The sequence below is a fragment of the Psammomys obesus genome, unplaced genomic scaffold, assembly GCF_907164565.1.
Source record: "Psammomys obesus unplaced genomic scaffold, mPsaObe1.curated_primary_1811, whole genome shotgun sequence".
NCBI classification, from domain to species: Eukaryota; Metazoa; Chordata; class Mammalia; order Rodentia; family Muridae; genus Psammomys; species Psammomys obesus.
Genome location: NW_026596131.1, coordinates 5,776,471 through 5,796,913, shown reverse-complemented (window position 1 = coordinate 5,796,913; position 20,443 = coordinate 5,776,471). Strand labels below are relative to the sequence as shown.

General features: G+C 42.6%; 1 protein-coding gene across 9 annotated transcripts in view; it reads left to right on the top strand.

Moving 5' to 3' along the window:
• LOC129665668 (ABC-type organic anion transporter ABCA8B-like) overlaps window positions 1-20,176 on the top strand; it is a 72,516-nt gene extending 52,340 nt beyond the window's left edge. For 7 of the 9 annotated variants that reach the window (XM_055592470.1, XM_055592471.1, XM_055592473.1 and 4 more), the window contains 16 exons: window positions 510-683; window positions 873-986; window positions 3,200-3,319; window positions 4,092-4,157; window positions 4,541-4,632; window positions 6,289-6,409; window positions 6,985-7,102; window positions 7,740-7,831; window positions 9,932-10,092; window positions 10,580-10,655; window positions 10,726-10,820; window positions 11,697-11,816; window positions 12,027-12,167; window positions 13,413-13,492; window positions 14,949-15,004; window positions 15,118-15,457. In XM_055592470.1, the coding sequence (XP_055448445.1) occupies window positions 510-683; window positions 873-986; window positions 3,200-3,319; window positions 4,092-4,157; window positions 4,541-4,632; window positions 6,289-6,409; window positions 6,985-7,102; window positions 7,740-7,831; window positions 9,932-10,092; window positions 10,580-10,655; window positions 10,726-10,820; window positions 11,697-11,816; window positions 12,027-12,167; window positions 13,413-13,492; window positions 14,949-15,004; window positions 15,118-15,216 (1,725 nt within the window). In that variant the 3' untranslated portion in view covers window positions 15,217-15,457. Of the gene's footprint in view, window positions 1-509; window positions 684-872; window positions 987-3,199; window positions 3,320-4,091; window positions 4,158-4,540; window positions 4,633-6,288; window positions 6,410-6,984; window positions 7,103-7,739; window positions 7,832-9,931; window positions 10,093-10,579; window positions 10,656-10,725; window positions 10,821-11,696; window positions 11,817-12,026; window positions 12,168-13,412; window positions 13,493-14,948; window positions 15,005-15,117; window positions 15,458-16,929; window positions 17,025-17,044 lie in introns of those variants that run through there. The other 2 variants (XM_055592475.1, XM_055592474.1) reach the window with 2 other exon arrangements.
• The last annotated feature ends 267 nt before the right edge of the window (window positions 20,177-20,443 follow it).

The window sequence follows — 20,443 nt, the reverse complement described above, 5'->3', positions numbered from 1 at the left end:
AAGACTGGCATGGGCTCTATTAAACCCTGTCTCAGAAAATACAGTTAAATTGAGTCAGTTATAGAGTATTACATATGTATATGTGCGGTTATGGAGACAAAGGAACCACCACAGTGGGAAATGAGTTTCTGGATAGCTAAAGCTTCCATTCACACACACACACACACACACACACACACACACACACACACACAAACACACACACACACACACATACCTGTAAGTCTCTGTGCACACACTGTGGTGTTCAAGCTCTGTTAATATAAAGTCTTCCTCACATATTCCTCCCAAGTATGTGATGGACCTCAGTCCTCAGTGTGACCTCACTGAAGCAGCCCATTGACAGCTAAACCCCTTGACCATCTGCACCTCTTAGCCTGGGTACTACTTGTTGCCGTAGTCAGAGTTATTATAAATAAATATCTACTTTGAACATTCACTGAATCAATCTAGGTTTTCTTAAAACTCAAGCTGAAGTCCCAATTTGTGTCTCTGCTCTCTCTGGACAGAACAAAGCCTGGTTCCAGCTGCGGGTCTCCGGCCTCTTCCCTTCCGCTTACTGGTTAGGGCAGGCACTGGTGGACCTTCCCCTCTACTGCTTTGTCTTCATTTTTATGTATCTAATGGACTACCTTTTAAGCTTTGGGAATACTAAGTTTACTTTTGTAAACCACGTCATACAAGTAAGTGCCAATATCCTTCATGCGAATTGTATGAATTAACTGAAAAAGTTGAAGATGCAAACTGCTTTCGCCGGCAGCGCAGTGCTGGACACCAACTTTAGGAGTGTACCATGGCAATGCTTGGGAGCCTGAGTATTTTCCTGGGTCACATGACTCTCTAACTGAGCCTTGCACTCCTGTTGCTTTTAGATTCCCTGTTCCATTGGCTACGCCACATCTCTTATCTTCTTAACATATCTGATTGCATTCATTTCTCGCAAGGGGAGAAAAAACAGCGGCACTTGGTCATTCAGCTTCTTTGTTGTAAGTATGTTACCTGTTGACATTTATTGTACATATTCAATATAAACTTCTAAGCAAATGCTTTATGTCCTTGGTAAAGTGGGCATTGATATTTCGTTTCCAAATATTTACATTAGCCTCAAGGACAGAGAGCGTTGGAAATCTGCACCTCCCCACCCCAGCCTGTTGCTATCTTTGTCTTTCATTGAAAGACCACATTGTTTCTAAAACTATAAAATACTGATTTAGAAGGAAACCAGAAAATCATTGAAAAGGAAGTAATTAGAAAGATCTCCACGATTTTACCCCACTTCTGTTACTGGTTTAGTTATAACCTGAGACTATAGGACAGGAAAGGTAGCTGAACTGTTAAGAGCACGCGGCTCCTGCAGAGGACCTAAGTTCAGTTTGCAGCACCCCTGTCAAGTAATTCTAGTTCCAGGGGATGTGATGCCCTCCTCTGATTTCAGATACAGAACCCTTAGATGTGCCCATATACACAAGCATTTGTAAACACACACGTACATGCACATAAAATAAATCAAAATAATATATTAGAAAAAATAGAAACTGCTTTTTCAGACTCCTTGGAGGATCAACCCCACAAAGCCACATTTTTGTCTAAATTACATCATCCCAAAATGTAATATATGATGATCATGGCAATTTCCTGTGATTTCATGACGACAAAGAGTACATTTATTTAAAATTGAGTGAAAATGTATTGGCTTCTACAGTGTGTTGCAAATGACGACGACAAAGAGTACATTTATTTAAAATTGAGTGAAAATGTATTGGCTTCTACAGTGTGTTGCAAATGAAGATTGATTGCAAGGGAAAATGGAACGTATCACCCCTGAAAGAGTTCCAAAAGATAACAGTTAATAGACAACAGTTTATTAAACTCAGCATAAATGATCTCTGTGCTATTTCCCATCGTGAGAGTCTATTACACAATAAAGCAATAATGAGATCTATGGAAATAGTGAGTAGGGCTGTTTATAAAGACGGGAGCGGAAATTTCACGTAAAAAGTAAAACCTAGGGCTGGGGAGAGGTCTCCGTGGGTGAAATATCTGCTGTGTGAGCATGAATACCTAGTCTAGCTCTCCCGAACCCAAGTTTGAAAAGGGGGAGGGGAGAGATGGCTGCATATGCGACCGTAACTTCAGTATTAGGGCATGAAGACAGGCAGAGCCTCAGGGGTCACGGGCTACGCAGCCTAGCAAAATGGTGACACATGCTCAGGAATAAGCAAACCCATAAACACAAACACACACACACACACACAGCCTCACAGCCCACATATCAAACATGAAAAGATGAAATCCGGAGAAGAGAAAGATTTCAAACATATAAAAGGTGTGATGATACATTTTAGGAAATAAAGGATGAACAAAAATCCTACAGGGGAGTCTACCCCGGCTTCTCCCAGGAGCTGGTAGTATTTTGCAGTGTAGATGATAAATACAAGAGATAAATTAGGAAGAATATTCTAGAAACTGTACAAATCTTTTTTTTTAACACTAACAAAAACCTCTGGAAGTACATAAATGTTGAAGAGATCAACACAAAGTTTTTAAAAGAAAAAAATGTGAAGGTTTTTATATCTGAAATTTTTTCTATTCCCAGAATTTTGTCTTGTAGTATTTCTGCTTATTTTTCTACACTCCCAAGGCTAACAAAAATTCTGCTCCTATTGTTGCTATTGTTTTCTTTTTCCCAGTCAAATGTCAATTTCAAATTTCCCCAGTAATTAATGCTTATCCTATTCTGAAATTGACCTGCAAAAGAAAGACATACCATCTTCTCTCCCTTGTCCATAGGTAAAGTAATTCATATATCAGGTCCTAGGTTTATCTAGTGCTGGTTCACATGTGATGGTCTAGGCTGAAGAAAGTTTACTATGTCGCTAACAGCAGAGGATGTTAATGCAGATACATTGACTTCGTTTTGGATGCTGAAGTTGGGGTTGAAATTTGGAATGACCTACCACATGTTCCTCTCTTATGCCTATCTAGACTTAAATATATGTTGTGTGAGAAAATAGACATGAGTCTTTAAAGAAGCAAGGACACTGTCATCACAAAAGGCATCACTTTGAATGCCAACTTTTAAAACTAATTTAACACGAGTGGAAAGCAAACTTGGACTACACTGTCTTCATCATGAACCCTCTTGATCCGGAAACATGAAATTAAGAGCAGCTAACGTGCATGTTTGTACTCCCTCTAGATTACCATGTTCTCGGTAATTGCGATCATACTGGATATCCAAGGGAATGGCATGCTGTATTACATCACCTTTTTAATACCACACTCCACCCTGATTGGCTGTTTGATGTTGTCTGTTCGTGTAAGTAAGACTACTGCCTTACATCCTGAAATTCATGACAAATTATAAAAGTCTGACATCTTTATGGGTCCTCTCTAGGTCTTGCAGAATATGCACGAGGATGCCAATGGTTTTTCTCCCAGATGGGACAGTGTGTTCTGCTTGAATTTTAATAGAGCAGCTGACACTTTTTAAATCATGGAGAGGAATCAGGATGGGTGGTGGGAAGCAGCAGTGTTCCCAGACATTTTATGCCTTTCATGTTTCTAGGCTTACATAGCTTTTGAAAGGGTCCAAATAAAATGATGCTAATCTTCAGGATTTCAGGGTTTGAGAGGCATCTGACATAAATACATTCTTTTCTTTCTATATACTGATATCTATGCCTCTGTAAGAAGAAGAAAGTTGCAGGGCATAGTAAGGGTACCAACGAAGGAAGATATGGAGAAGAGGGTATCACAGAGAAGAAGGGGTACAGGAAGTATGTCAGAAGTTCTGTGCAATAAGACTGAGTACAGTCTCTCATCATTTGAGGAGGCTGGCTCAACAAACCCCAGATCCCCTGTCTCCAAGTGATCAATGAAGCTCATTGCTTCAAATGAAATTTCATAGACCTTAGGAGCAAAGATGCCAGTTTCTTGGTGCCCATGTCAGAATAAACACATGTCTGAAATTTCTGGTGCACTAGGAAGAAATGCCATTGAGATTGCTTAGGTCCAATTTATATTCCTACAGATAAAAATCTGTGAGATGAATTTTTCCTGTTTAACTATGTTTTTTTTTTCTTTTCTAGCTTCTCATGTTTCATCTCTTTGATGAAGAATTGGTGATTGTAGAGCCATTTCTGGTATTCCTCATAGTAAGAATGTGTTCTTTCACTGTGTTTTAAACCATACCCAACCATATTAATTCCTTTTCATGCTGTATTTTTTATTACTGTAGAGATGAGATTTCTATAATACATACAAATACAATATTTGTAAAATCGGAGACTATTTTTATAAAGATTAAATGACAAGATAATTACTTGCACAGTTGTACCTGTGAGAGAAAATAATGATAGCTTATAATCATAGTTGATTTGTAATGAAAATTATTTCAAAATATATCAAGAAAGTTGTTGGAAATTCGTTATAATGTTACTAAATATATTTTTGTCAAGAATTATTCCTATTTCACCTCATACTAAGACAAGGCTTTTTTGTGTTTTCTAATTGTACTTTTCTCTCTCTTTAATCCTAGCCTTTCCTTCATGTTTTCATTTTTATTTTTATTCTTCGATGTCTGGAATGGAAGTTTGGAAAGAAAACAATGAGGAAGGACCCTATCTTTAGGTAGGAAGAGATCAAATTGAGGATTATTTTGTTTTATTCATCACAATTCTCTGTTTCTTTCATGCATGAACAAACACACTAATAAATATATGCCCGTGTGTTGGGATAGACTGTGGCAGAACAATGTATGTGTGCCAACAGAAACGAAGGTTCACAAACCAAAGAGGATTAGGAGGCAGTGACAGAAACAGAGCTACAGGGCTGCCTGTAAAATCTCTGGCAGGCACTGGAGGAGCTGTGACTGGGCTGTTTCTAAAAAGCAATTGATTTGAATAAAGAGGTGTTTGGTTTTGGTTTTGTCTGGTTGGTTTTTTTTTTTTAATGCTGCCATTTGGAAATAGGGAATAGACTAATCCCCAGGCAGCAAGAGCGATAGCTCTGTTCTCCTGGAGTAGCGAGAAGCCCAGACCGTAGCCCACAGACTGTTTTCGTTTCAGATGACACACAAAGCAGAGCTACTTCTGTACCCGTTCACGGATGCACCATGGGATTCTCGCTCCCCCCCCCCCCACGGTTGCACCTTCTGCTGTTACAGGTGGTGGCATAAAAGACTGTCAAAATGGAAGCAGCCGTGTAGAAAGGTTCAGTCCCATGTGCAGAGCAAGTCAATGAAAGAGATTAGCGTGGACTATGTGTGTGTATGATAGGCCTGGCTTGGGAAGCGGGGGGTGGGGGGGAGGAATGTGACATGGGTTACAGAGACGTAGTCCGGCATAGTGAGAGATCAAGCATGTGACTTGTATGTTCTGAAACAGTACTTTTTCCTTTTTTATTCTTTGGAAATTGTACACATAAAATAATACATCTTGGTCATGTCTATCCGCCATTCTCTACATCCAATTACCCTGCAGCCCATCTCACATCTCCCTCCCAACTTGATGTGCTTTTTTCAGAACACACTGAATCCACTTAGTAATATCCATACACAGATGGGTGTGCGGTCACCGCTTGAGCAGGCACCCTCCCATGCCCATCCCTCCCTGAAAGAAAGGTGACCCTCCCTCAGCAGCTGCTAAGTGCCTATAGACCTCAGCTGGAGCTGGGGCATCAGGAGCCCCACCCCATGGTGGAGTTTCAGCTGACTTAGTATGGTGCATGTCTTACACAAGTAACCTCAGCTACGGTCAGTTCATGTGGGCAACGCCACGTGATAACCAATGAACATTTCACAGCACTCCTCCCCATCCCCTGGCTCTTGCGTTCTTTCTGTCCACTCTTTCCTGATGTTTCCCGAGCCTTAAGGAAGGGGGTGAAACACACGTTCCATCTATGACTGAGAAGGCACAGTGTCTTATTTTCTGAAACAGTACTGATTTAAATTGTTCTGGTCCATTTCCCCCATGAAAACATAATAGTTTACTTTGCCGAGCTATGTGTACTATTAAAATAAAAGGGGGGGATTTGTCAAATAAGTTCTAAGTTATCTGCTAGCACTGAAAATAATCTTCCCATAGCTAAATAGAAAGTGAGACAGGTAAGGAGTGAAGTCACTAAGCATGGTAGTGCTGTTGACAGGGCAAGAGGAGTCACAAGGAATGAGTGAGACTGCACCAAAGGGAAACCATGGTGCATGAGTATGCAGTTCTAAGATTGCATCCTTGTTGACACACAGATAAAAGCCACAAGTCAATTATTAATGGGTGGTTTTGACCTTAGAATTTCTCCAAGACACAATGACGTGCATCAAAATCCAGAAGAGCCGGAAGGAGAAGATGAAGATGTTCAAATGGAAAGAACAAGAGCAGCTAATGCCTTGGCATCCACCAGTTTTGTTGAGGTAAACACACGAAGTGTCGAGTAAATGTGTACTCATTAAAGCAACTGGTCTACCAGACTAATTCTATAATGATGTTTAGTTTCTTTCATCCTAGCAAATGAGTCACTATTTTGGAATGTGCCCATTGTTTTAACATATAAATGAGCAGACTGAATGTCAACTTTTTCAATTCCTTGTTATTAACTAAAATCAGAATACAGCTGAAATCACAAAAATCATGAAAGACTTGAGAAACCGAGGGTATAGTGGCATATGACACTATTTCTAGTGAGAATGTACAGTATTCAACATATGGCACACTGTCTGGTGCTTTTTGTGCCTTTTTGCATGTTTGGGGAGCCAGGCTGGTTCTATAAAATAATGTGTTTCTTGGTAGATGTCTTTGTAGGGGAGGAATGTCAGTGACTTCTCTCCAAAAACAGGAACTAGCATAGAATAGTCTGCTATGATGGGGCCTATTAAGAAGTCTCTTTGATAGAGAGCAGCAGCAGTGAAGGAGAATACCGATGGGAGGTTACAGTTCATTGAAAGTCAGGAGAGAACAGAATCTGACACGACCTTCTTCTCATTTTCAGAAGCCAGTCATTGTTGCCAGCTGCCTACGCAAAGAGTATGCAGGCAAGGGGAAGCCTTGCCTTTCCAAAAAGAAGGCCAAGATAGCCACCAGGAACGTCTCCTTCTGTGTCAGGAAAGGTTAGACATGGGGTTTCAACAGTTGGCTCAACTTTCCTTGTTCCCGAGGAAAAACCTTCATATGCTGTCTGCTCACTCAGATGCAGAGCCCTCATTGGGGTAACCTGATAATCCCTTTATACACCTTCATTTGCAGGTAAACTCATTTACTCCAAGAATAGGGGCCCAGCCATTTCTACATAGAAACCAATACTATTATATGACCCATAAAAGTCATTACATTTATATTAAACTCACACAACTGACATTCAAATGCTTATTAATTTTTAAAGAGAATTGGTTAGGGGAAGGTGCCAGCACATACTGAAAGCTTAGCTAGCCAGTGTTGGGGGAATGCGGTTTGACTCATTACTGTAAAAGGCTGAAGAGTGCAGGAAACAGAATCACACACTCTTAGTTTCTAAGGATGGCTTTCCAATTGCCATTAACGTAATCTTGGAAAAATACCTCATTCTTGAGAATTTTTATCACCAAGCCTGGAAGAAAAGATTGTGATAATTTCTCAGGATGGTTGTGACAGTTGTACAGTTACAATATACAAACATATCATAGGACATGCATCACACGGTGAGACCTCAGACTGTTTTATGCTTAATTTTACTGTAAATTTAAATTCAATACAATCTCTGTGTTTCAGGTGAGATCCTAGGTTTGTTAGGACACAATGGAGCTGGCAAAAGTACATCTATTAAAATGATAAGTGGAGACACAAAAGCCACAGCTGGACAGGTAGGTGGCACACTATTAGAAAATTGTCAGATGTCACAGCTTTATAAACCATAAGATTCTGTTCCGTCTATAGATGATTGAAGTGGTGGATGAAATGCTTCATCAGTTCAGTTCAAATGGGACACATGATACATATAGAAACTGAGTCCCCAAGGAGAACAATGATTTAAACCTTCAAAGGTACACAGAAAGAATGTTCTGTGCCAGATTAAATATATACATATATATATGTATATATGTATATATACAAATCCTATACCATTTGTCAATAAAACACTTCTGATGGCCACTTCCTCTTAGCATGAAATATTTTAATCTTGAGTAAAATTTTAGTAAATTCACTGTCCTTTAGAAAGCACTAAGTTGCTCAAATATTTATTTTTATGTAAATACACTATTAGGAAGTTAACACTGTTAAAAAAAAAGGGGGGGAACATCAGAAAAGTGAAGTTGACCTCATACATATGTGAAGAGATTGAATAAAGTGGACAAGAAAACAAAAAGAGATGATTGATCAAAAGACACATCATGGGATAGAAATGAAACCTTTCACCAAATTGTGCAGCCGAATCATGAAAATCCCTTTGGAAAGTCCAGGGAGGTCAGGGGAAACCATAAAGCAGAAGCCTGTGAATCTTCACCTTGGAAGAGGGGTTGGCGGTCAAGCCAACGGGTGAAGAGATAGGCGGGGTACAATTGACAGATATCCCACCAAAGACAGAGAAGATGACGACGAGATGAAGCCAAGGTACCAGCAGGCATTCATCGGTAAGTGGTGGTGAGTTGCCAACCCTAGAGAGAACACTCATCTCAGCTGCAACCTGTCTCCAGTGCTTTCAACCTCAGTCGTTTTTTTGACCCCAGCTCACTAACGTCTTCCTCATTAGGTGTGAAAGGACAGCAGATGACTTTTCATTGGTATATTGCAATGAAACACTTTAAAAGTAAGAAGGCTGAGGAGATGTTAAGTTAGTAGATGGCTTGTTGCACAGGCCTGAGGACCTGAATTCACCCTCCAGAAATCACAGGGAAAAAAAAAATTCCAGCATGGTGCTGTGTGCTCTTAATCCTAGTGCTGGGACCGGTAGAGGCGGGCAGGTGCATTCCTGGAGCTCACTGGAAAGCCAGCCTATTCTAACCGGTAAGCTCCAAGCCAATAAGAGAGCCTCTCTCAAAGATAAATAAGTAAACCAAGATACATATGTCCTGAGTTTGACTGCCATGGAAGCAGCCAGCATGGTGGTTTACAGCCTTGTGGTTCTGCCTCAGTACTTTCAGCAACCCCTCTACTCTGTGACTATCGGGTCACCTCCTACTTGTCTTACAGGTAGAGAGAGAAGATGATGACCTCTGTGTCCTTCTACTGTACTTCTCCCTCCATTGCTCGCTCTGCTCCAGTCCACCCTACCTTGCCTCATCCTAGAAACAGCATAGCAACTTGCATTCCTTCATAGGCTTCGACCTTACTCTCTGCTTGGTGCCAAATCCTCACACACACACACACACACACACACACACTCAGAAGTCTCTGGCATTTTCCCATGACCGGCAACAACTTCTCTTCCATTAAAATGAGCCCTTTTGGGGACGACAGGCTAATCAAGTGACCCCAATTCACTTCCACAGTTCCTCTCCGTCTAAGCCTTCCGATGTCCACCACAGCAGCACTCTGACTGTCCTTATGTCATGTGCTCCTTCCTCTTCCTGTTTTCTCAGTAGAAAAAAAAAACCTCCAAAAACAGTGCACTGGTTGCTTGAACCCCTGTTCTTCAAGCAGTAAGCACAGCATCTGTCACAGATGTTCAGAGAACACTGAGCAACAGGTGAGACAGTTCATTTAGAAAGCTGTGAAATCGTTGGCTATGAACTGGGGACCAAAGTGGCCTTGCAGGATCCTTCACAGTCCACTTAGACTACGTTTCTGATGGCACACACATTTCTTTACATGTAATTACTACTAATAGGCTCTTTCCACATAAAAAATGATGGCAAACGATTAAGCTCCCTTTGGTCTTGGAGTTATGTGGGAGAGCTCCCACGGAAGTACTCCTTGAGGCTGTGTGAGAACGTGGACTCTTAGTAATGAACTTCTTTCCATAGGTGCTTCTGAAGGGGAGTGGTGAAGGGGACACCCTGGGGTTCCTGGGGTACTGTCCTCAGGAGAACGCTCTGTGGCCCAACCTCACTGTGAGGCAACACCTGGAGGTATTTGCTGCGGTGAAGGGCCTGAGCAAAAGTGACACTGCAGTCACCATTACAAGGTACTTGGGTGGGAGCACACCTAGAAAAGGAGGAGGTCAGGGAGAAGCTGGGGTGACAGCATTCACAGAAAACCTGGGGTGAAAATTTCAAGACACTGGGAAGATTAACAATTAGGGATTAGCTTTCCTGTTGGGGGGGAGGTGTTAATTTTTTCTGTCATATTAAATATAGAAAGAAAAGGGAATATATTGGTAAAATTTATTGAAAATACTAAAATTTAATGCATTGATTATAGATCAACTATTTGAATTCTGTTTAAAAAGGGCTCAACCCAGCCAGCAATATTTCCTTTCTCCCCATTACCATCACAAACACACACACACACACACACACACACACACACACACACACACACACACACGTATATATGTATGTATAATAGCTCCAGAACTCCATCCATAGACCCCCATCACCAATCACCGCCACATCCTCCCATCATCTCCCTTCACATGGAGCAGACGGTGACACTCCACTGTCTCTCTTCAGGTTGGCGGATGCGCTCAAGCTGCAGGACCAGCTGAAGTCTCCTGTGAAGACCCTGTCTGAGGGAGTGAAGAGAAAGGTAGGGCAGGGCTCGCTGCGGCCCTAAGCACACACCAGGCTGGTGCCACATCCTGTCCCTCTTGTTGCAGCTCTGCTTCGTGCTGAGCATCCTGGGGAACCCGTCTGTGGTGCTTCTGGATGAGCCTTCAACTGGGATGGACCCCGACGGGCAGCAGCAAATGTGGTGAGGAGCTGCCGCCGCTGGGATTGAACACACGTCAAGCAGGGAGCTGGAAAACTGCTTTACTCACCCGAAAGCTGCACTTGCCAAGCATTAGGACCAGGGTTCAGATTCCCAACACCCACATAAAAACACAGGGTGTGATCTTGCTTGCAATAATCTAGGCACCCTGGAGGTGGAGGCAAGAGTTGCTCTGGAAATCACTGGCCAGCTAGTGTTGGCCATTTGGTGAGCCCGGGCTCAGGGAGAGCCGCTACCTCAAAAACTAATGTGGGCAGCAGGACACCCAACATTGGCCTCCAGCCTCCACACATGTACACCTACACTCACCTTGCACATGCTAACAGGCACATACACAGGCATATAAAACACACAAAGAGACTTGTAAAACATGTATCCCAAACTTTTTATATGCATGGAAAACAAAAAAACACCAATATCCTTAGTAAAGCACTCTGTGAGATAGCATTTCTCTACAAAACTTCCTGAGGAAGGAGGAATACGTAGTGTCAGGCTGCAAGCCACTCACTCTGACTACTACAATGGCGCAGGTATCTCTGGGGCTGGTACAGTGGCGTTTGCACCACAACCAAGTGTCTAGTGCTGGGCATGAGACCAGCAGTTCTCAGGAAGTGGTAAAAGCTGCCTTTGGGGTTTGCTCTGCATCTACTCCCTTCTGCTGGCGTGGGCAGCGCTGTCGAGCTCCGCGGCATTCTGCTCCCATGAAATGCCTGTTTTGACAGAATCTCTGTCTTCGTACAGGCTCGTAACAAATGCTGTACCTTGCGAGTGCTCTTCCCAAAGCTCGCCGCCTTTCTCCATCCTTTTCCTATTTATTACAATGCCTTTTAAGTTGCCAACGTTGTCTTGACAATCTAGGCAAGCAATCAGGGCCATCATCAAAAACACAGAGAGGGGCGCCTTGCTGACCACCCATTACATGGCAGAGGCTGAGGCCGTGTGCGACCGAGTGGCCATCCTGGTGTCTGGGAGGCTGAGGTGAGTACTTGTCTTGAGACCACACTCACTCCCACAGTGTGTAACTAGACAGCTTTGCCTACAGACAGGAAATAAATTTAATGTCTGGAAACCATAGACCCCGGTTAACAGGAAGGACCCTAAGGCAGACCTAGCAGCAAGCTGAGGGGTTCAAACACTGTCCTACATGCTTTTCTCCCTATTCTGAACAAATCCTTCTCCAAATCCCAGGTGTATTGGCTCCATCCAACATCTGAAAAGCAAATTTGGCAAAGATTACCTGCTGGAGATGAAGGTCAAGACCCTCGAGCAGGTGGAGCCACTCAACACAGAGGTCCTGAGGCTTTTCCCCCACGCTGCTCGGCAGGAAAGGTAAAGCAGGCCTTTGGTTTTGATTTGGTACCAAAAGCTGGTTTCCCCCTGTTTGATATACTGCTGTGCAGTCAGCTGAAAGGAAACTTGGCCGAAAAAAAATTACTCAATAGATACATGATGGAAAGCAAGCCAGAGAAGATAGAGCTGATGTAAAAGCAGATGTATCATGTGTTGTGGCCCTACTACGTGCTGGGTACTGTGTATGGCTTGTGTCATCTTAGTTCTTCCTCACAGAGACTTTTCAGGGTCCAAGATTGTCATCCTAAACTAAAATGATGTATTGCCGGGGGGGGGGGGGTTGGAGGTGACTCGGGTTAAGTGATTGGTGTGCAAGCACAAGATTCCGAATCTGGTTACTCAATACCCACATAAAAAGCCCAGCATGAGCATACACCCCTGTATCCCCTGCACCAGGAGCAGAAGCAGGTGAATCTTGGTTGTTTGCTGGCCAGCTAGTCTAGCTGAACTGCTGAGCTCCAAGGAAGTGAGAGAACCTGTCTCTAAAAATAAGGTGGAGAACAATAAAGAAAATCACCCAAAGTTAATATCTGGCCTCTGTGTAAGCACGCTCTGACAAACACACACACATACTGTGATTCCAAAAATGTTCTGAGTCTGGCCTTTTAAACAGTGCACAGCCCCACCAAACAGAACTATATAATGAAGGTGCAGAGAATGACACAGTATAGGAGCTGGTTGCCCCATATGCTCTGAAAAAGAAAGTATCTTATGAAATACACTTTAAGTCTCTGTGATGTCCACATTTATCTTTTAAAAGTTATTATTTTAAATTTCCATTGCTGATATTACTTGGTAATGGATTCCTTGTCTCTTTGTCTGAAATTACATCCTTCGCTGATGAATATGATGGGGGAAGAGAAGAGAATACTGAGAATATGGTGGCACCCACTTGTAATCCTAGCTCTGAGGTGGGAGGGAAGCAAGAAAGGGAAAATCCCCAGAGTTCACTGGCCAGCCAGCCCAGCCACCTTAGCAGACTCCAGTCCAGAAATACACTGAAAAACAAAACAAGAGATAACGTCTTAGGAACTGTGACCCACACACATGAGTGAGCATCCACATACATACACTCACATTCACACACATTGTGGACACACAGAAAGAATAAGAGCGTAGACGTGCTGAAGAATTCCCAGTCCTAATTGAAAAGTCACCGCTGACCAGAGGGACGCTTGCACTTAGTTCATGTGCCTTAGCTCACCTCTCCTTCCTTGCTCTCAGGTTCTCTTCTCTGATGGTTTACAAGTTACCAGTGGAAGACGTGCAGCCTTTAGCCCAAGCTTTCTTCAAGTTAGAGAAGGGTAAGAGCCATGTCTCAGAGACTGAGACCCTGAGGAGAGAACAATTCTAAATCGTACCATAATCTGTGCCCATAACAGAAATGAAACGTGGCATAACACAATAAGATTAAAAGTTAGATATTAATCTGAATTTTAGAAGCACCAACATTAAGGAGAAATGGTAGTGAGTCTTACTTTCGCTTTCCAGGTTTTTGGTGTGTTTTTTGCATATATATATATATATATATATATATATATATATATATATATATGCACATATATATTTTGCACATATATATGTGCAAAATCACACACACACACACACACACATATATATATCGGTACAGTGTGAGTCAAACTTAATTACATTTAAGAAAATGCTTTCTTTAATTTTCTGTGGACTGGTTTATTGTTTTATTGCTGTAATATAACTGACTACTAGGCATAACAGCTCATGCCTGTAACCCAAATACTCTGGAAACTGAGGCAGGAGGATTACCACATGTTCCAGGCCAGCAAAAGCTAGAGTGAAACACTGTCTCAAAAAAAGAAAAAAGAAAGAAAGAAAGGAACGAGAAGGGAAAGGAAAAAGGAAGAGAAGAGAAGGTCAGATCTACTAGATCTAGAAGACCTTTGTGACCCCTGCTGACAGTATGTGTAGCCACGGTGACCCATCTTTCTCCCATTCTCTGAGCTAAGTGTCCCACTCTCCGGGCCTCGTGGCCATTTGCTACAGTCACTCTGCAGCTCTATCCCAAGCCCAACACTAGCCTTGGACCTTGGGGCGCATACTACCAACCTGCTTGGCTCCTACTCAAACTCTAACTGCCCTTCTGGTTGGCAAGGAAGATTCCAAGTTCAATCAAATGACTCTTCGGTGCCTTTGAACCCTGACAATGCAGCCACTTCTGATGAGAACTGATAGACTAAGATCAGAAAGAAGGAGAGCAGGACCTTCCCTATCAGTAGACTTGGGGAGGGGCATGCATGCAGAAAGGGGGGGAGGGTGGGACCGGGAGGGGGAGGAGGGAGGGGCTTATGGGGGGATACAAAATGAATAAAATGTAATTAATAAAAGTTAAATAAAAAAAAGGTGTGTGAAGCCACCCCCTCCCTAGCAAACCTCAGACAGCCTTCTCCAGAATCATCAGAGGCAACCTGATTCAGGTGTCTTAAATCCACATCTTCCTATGTGGATGTGCAAAACCACTGGCTCATGGCTCATGGCTCATGCATAAGAAAGGAACGTTTCCCACTCTCATTTTCTTTCTTAAGCCCAGAGTCCAGAAAGCACACAGCATATAAGCCTAGCTCAAGCAATGCTTCCCCAGTCAGAGAAAACATGTTGATGCATTTTCAAGTGAGTGGAATTGTCGTAACATAATTAACAGTTTAATTGTGCGTACCTCCTGTTGGCTTATGAAACTGTCTACATGAGAAAATATTTATGCTCCTAAATACATTTATCCTTACACAGTTAAGCAGACCTTTGATCTGGAGGAGTACAGCCTTTCCCAGTCCACCCTGGAGCAGGTGGGTCAGTTGTACTGATTTTACCACCCATGAAACACACACATGTAATTTGCTTACTCTTACCTCACTTGTGGCCACATGTGACATCTCTCCTTCTTCTCCATCCTTCCCAGGTCTTCCTGGAGCTCTCCAAGGAGCAGGAGCTGGATGGTTTGGAGGAGGAACTAGATGTCTCGGCGAATTGGAAGCTCCTCCCACAGGAAGAAGCTTAACCCAAAAATGCTTCCTGTTCCTACGTAAGACTGTGTCGTTTCTTAAAGACAATTATTTTTATAGGACCAGTGAAATATTTTAGTATCTATATTATAAACACCACGATGGTTCTTCAGGGGTTGGAGAAAAGGGATGAGCGCTGGGTAGAGGCTGGACCACAGGGCAGCCTATCTTCTACCACATCTCCATAGGGCATCTCTAGAGAATGCTAAATAAAGTTATTTTTATACTATTGTTTGAATTTCTGAGTGTGATATATTTAGTTAAAACTTTTAGATAATTTTTTTCATCAAAACATCTCAGCATGCTTTTCTAATGTAGAATGTGAAATCCATACATTTACTCTCAGGGTACCTGATGCTCTGAAGAGTCAGTTACAGCTAAAAATACTAACAAGCCATTGGACACAACATCACAGTAACCACATATGTAAGATATCCACTGACAACCTGATTGTGTAGGCATAATCTGGAAAGCCAAAACTTGCCATGAGAAATTAGTTGTGCCATATTTTTACTGTAACATGAAAGCTGAGCATTAGAGATGCCTGAGTTAAAACTGATCTTTTATAAAAATTTGTTATGTGGCTTCAGAAAACTCATGAATATAGTTTTGAATCACATAATCACCAAGCATATGAAAAAGTAAAATCACACACATACACATACAGAGAGAGAGAGAGAGAGAGAGAGAGAGAGAGAGAGAGAGAACATCAATGAATCTAGCCATGACCTGACTGGCTTGAAACTGTCTATCTACACCAGGCTGGCCTCAAACTCCCACAAAGATCCAATTGCCTCTGCCTCTCTCTAATGCTGAGTTAAAGGAATTCACCAGTATGCCCAGCCAATTTTTCTATTTCATGGTCTTCATGTGCTTTCCCCCTTTCCTTCCTCACTGGTCTCGTATTTACAAATTTCATAAAAATCATTTTAAAATATTTTCTAATATGAGCAACGATCATGCTAACATGAGCTGGTGAGGGTTTGGATAGGCTAACATTTAGATCAATATAATCTAAAACAAACCCCTTTGTTCCCATTCGTGTTTATTGCCATAAATCCAGCCAAGTAATGATGAAGATTATCTCCTGTTTTTGTTCCTTTTCCTTTTTTAAATTTTATTTTATTTTCATTAATTACAGTTCATTCACTTTATAACCCAGCTGTAGCCCCCTCCCCACAGATGAACACAACTACACCAGGCTTTTTAAAGGGGGCTTAAAGGGAGTCCTGGGGATGTAAACTTAGATCCTTGTATTTGTACAGCAGGCATTGTACTGATTGAGCCATATCCCTGGTTCCCTAACATTCTTACTTTTTTAACCTGTTCCTTCTTGTACTACAAAAAGGAGTTAAACTAGCTTACACTCAATGACAGAAAAAAATAACTTTTGGAGAACACATAATGAGTGGAGGGAAATGATGGATTAAAAAAAACACAGGCACTCAAAAAATGTTATATTCCATTTTCATTTCCACAAATGGTTTCAAAAGAGAATGCTACAATTTCTCACCATCAGAAGTGGCTAAATCTGTATCTCTAAGGAATTAGCCCCATCTGTCCAGCCACGTTTCACAATCAATGAACATTTGCAACTGCTGCAGCTGTTGAAGACCTCTGGGACAGAAAAATGCATATGTGAAGAATATCCCACAAGTCGGAAAGGAAATGAATATATTTTTGTTGTTTTTTTTTTTCCTTCTTTGTAGATATGTAAGAAAATGACTGTAGAATGCTGGCATTGTATCAAGAAAAACTTGATTTTTCTTCAAAAAAAAAATGCTTGCATATGAGAACCTTAAATTCATCTGCCTTATTTCCCAGAACAACCATGAAGACAGCTTCCAGTAAATGCAGTGTGAGGTCAGATAGCTCCCTTCACGGAGACCAATGCAAACATGGATGAATTGTTAAACGAATAAAGAAGAGCCATCTGGATGAGGTGATGGGGAGATCTGAAACAGACGTGTCATCGGAACCATTTCCTTGATAAATGTGGCTTCTGAGGTTGAACAATGCCAAGCATGCGGTGCGACTTCGGCGGTGTTCTCATCACCACTGAACCTGCAGAGCCTCTCTGAGCCTTATCTGAGGAAAGAGCTGATTCACTCAGTTTGGAGCTGGTAGCAAAGATCCACAGCTCTGACCCTGGAAGCAGGGGACTCAGCAGACCAGCAAGCAGACTGGGTTGAAATTTAATAGAGGTAGTCTAGACACTGAGGTGTCATAGAAAGACCAGGAAAGTTTGATCTTTCCACTCAAAACTGTCATTGTGTTTGACTCTGACATGGCCTCCATAGGCTCCTGTTTCGAGCGCTTGGTCCCCAGCTTACAGAGCTTGTTTTGAAACCTGTGCAGCACCTTTAAGAAGTGTGGTCTAGCCCTGCCCATAGTGGCACATGCCTTTAACCCCAGCACTCGATCGGGGGTGGGGAGGGCAAGGCAGAGGCAGGTGGATCTCTGTGAGTTCAAAGCCAGCCTGGGCTACAAATTGAGTCCAGGCTACACAGAGAAACCCTGTCTTAAAAAAAAGAATGATCTACCTGCTAGAAGCTGGTCATCAAGGGTGGACCTTTACACCTGCACCTGGTTCTAGAGAATTTTCTGTCCTCATATGGAATCCAAGGCTCATCTGCCACCAGGTCTTCCTGCCGTGACAGACTGAGCTCCCTCCAAACACGTAAGCCAAAATGAACCCTTCTTCATTTTGCTCCTGTCAGATATTTCAGTCTTTAGAGCAAAAGCGACTGAGACTCTTACCTACAGATAAGATGTGGATGCATGAGCGATGCCCGCGTTAGAGGACAAGAGTGTGAAAGCCGAGGGGGATGTGATAACAGAACCCTTCCTCGGCTCACTCGTGGGTCAGGCAGCAGCTGGATAAGTCCTTGCACGCCTGAAGTGTCTGGAGTATAATCTCTGCCTAAATTGTTGTCTGACTTCCACGATGAAGAGATGCTGGGGTAATCTGCATGGGGTCTACCTCAAATCTCTACTTCTGTTCTACCTACCCAGTGGCTCATTGTCACTCAACCATGGGCTCCACGTGGTTCGGGGGCACTTGGAGACAAGGAAAGAATCACTTAGAACACGGGTTACCTTAGTATCGGGAGCTAAAGGTGGGGTAATGATGGGCACACACCACAAAACACATGCCCAATACAGACTTACGGAACAAGGCAAGACAAGGCCCTTTGCTCCATGGCGAAGGAAGCAGAGCGGTATGCAGAGTGGAACTGCGCCCACACCAAAGACAAAGGCCCGGGGTGTTTAAACTGGACTATTCCTGGTGGGAGATAGACACAGTCAAGGATCCGCAGGTGTACAACCTCTGCTGGCTTTTAGTAAAAACAGTGACATTCCTAGAAAAAGGTCCTGCGTCAAGCGAATTCACCTAGTTACAGTTTCCTCTCTTCCAGCTTCTTGATGAGATGAGCCACCACACGTTATAACGACCCACTTATTTTTACACACATACGTCTGTGCCACCACCAGCAACTCAGGAGGGTCTCCGTTCCCAAGCCAACGCATCCGGGGACTGCTCTGTAGACACTTGATAGAAGTGAGAGAACTCAGCCAGGCAGTGGTTTTCATCTTTTGTTTGTTGCTGAGTGTGCGCACCTTTCTAGCAGTTCTTACGTAGCTATAAAGTAAAGCGGAAATGAGTATCTGCTTCCTGTTGGAATATTCTTATGACAGCAACGTAGCACAGGACACCAAAACCTTGGCTTCTGCCGGTCAACAAATGCACACCTTGGTTTCTTTCACGTTTGTTGTCGAGGGCGTTGGATTCTTCTTCTTCTTCTTCTTCTTCTTCTTCTTCTTCTTCTTCTTCTTCTTCTTCTTCTTCTTCTTCTTCTTCTTTTAACTACCCAGTTAAATGCCAAAATTTTATCTGCCACAGCTTCATCTGGCCGTTATTAGTGAGTCCAAAGTTATGAAGCATTTAAACAAAACAAAGAAATTCAAACCAGAAGAGAAAGCCTTCTTTTGAAGAGATCGGTGCTCATCTGTTTAAAATGTCCGTTTAATTTTATAAGTTTTCCCAGATAACTGTAGTTTTTTAAAAACCATGTACAGATTCCTGACCATATGTTAAGTGAGTTCGCCGCGGCACCTGCATAATGAGCAGGCACAGAACGGCAGTGGTCGGTGAGCCTGATGCGCCTTGCCATGAGTCCCGGCTAAGATCCCAGGCAAAGCTGCAGATTGTATGAGGTTCTTAGTAGACCCAAGAGTGGGAAGCTACATTGCACAAAGTGTTCTTGGTTGCTGTCCATATGCAGATTTCAGTTCTGCCTGTGGGTGTGTGTGAGCGCTTCCGTGCATGTGTGTGTGCACGTGCGTGTGTGAATGTGTGTGTTTGTCGAGAATAAGGCCCAAGACCCTGCACGTGGTGTGCAAGACATTTCACCAGCAAGCTACATTTTCAACTTTCAATAATACATATTCTTAAAAATCATAGCACAGTTTTAAGTTAACCGTAACACGTAGAAGACTTCTTCCATGAGATTCTTGCTGCACAAAGCTTTGGCTCTTTCTTTTGAGAACAACATACTGCATCCGTCAGTGTTTGCATCTCTCCGATGACTGAATCGCTTTATTTTGTTCACTAACTCAACTGATACTTTATTGGGTGACTAATAAATAGTATGTTCCAAGCACACAAAAATGAAAAAGATATATTCAGGAAACACAACTATGTAGAAGAGATGGAAATTAATTAGGTAATTCCAATAAAATACCATACAGATGTGAGTGTGAATAGTGTATCGGAGGATCAAGGAAAAGGAGAGAAGCTGAGAGCACTGAGAGGGCTTCCAGGGACTCTCTCTACCGTGGCCACCATCATCTTTGTATCCTGACTGGACCTGTAATCAAAGGGAAGTATGGAAACTAATGTATGTTACTAAGGGATTGGATACGCCGCTTGGCTAATAAAGTTTTTGTGCACAAGCAAGAGGACCCATGCTTGAGCCTTAGAACCCATGTAAGAGAGCTGGGCATGGTGGCATGCGTTGGTAATCCCAGCAACGGGGAAGTGGAGTAAAATCAATCCTTGGGACTCAGTGACCAGTCAGCCTAGGCAATAGTTGAGTTATCAGCTAATGAAGAGGCCTGACTTTTTTTTTTTAAGGATGGATTGTTATGCTGAAGAACAAAACACAAATACACAAATGTAGGCACACCCACACCTGAACAAAAATGAACATGCACATAGAG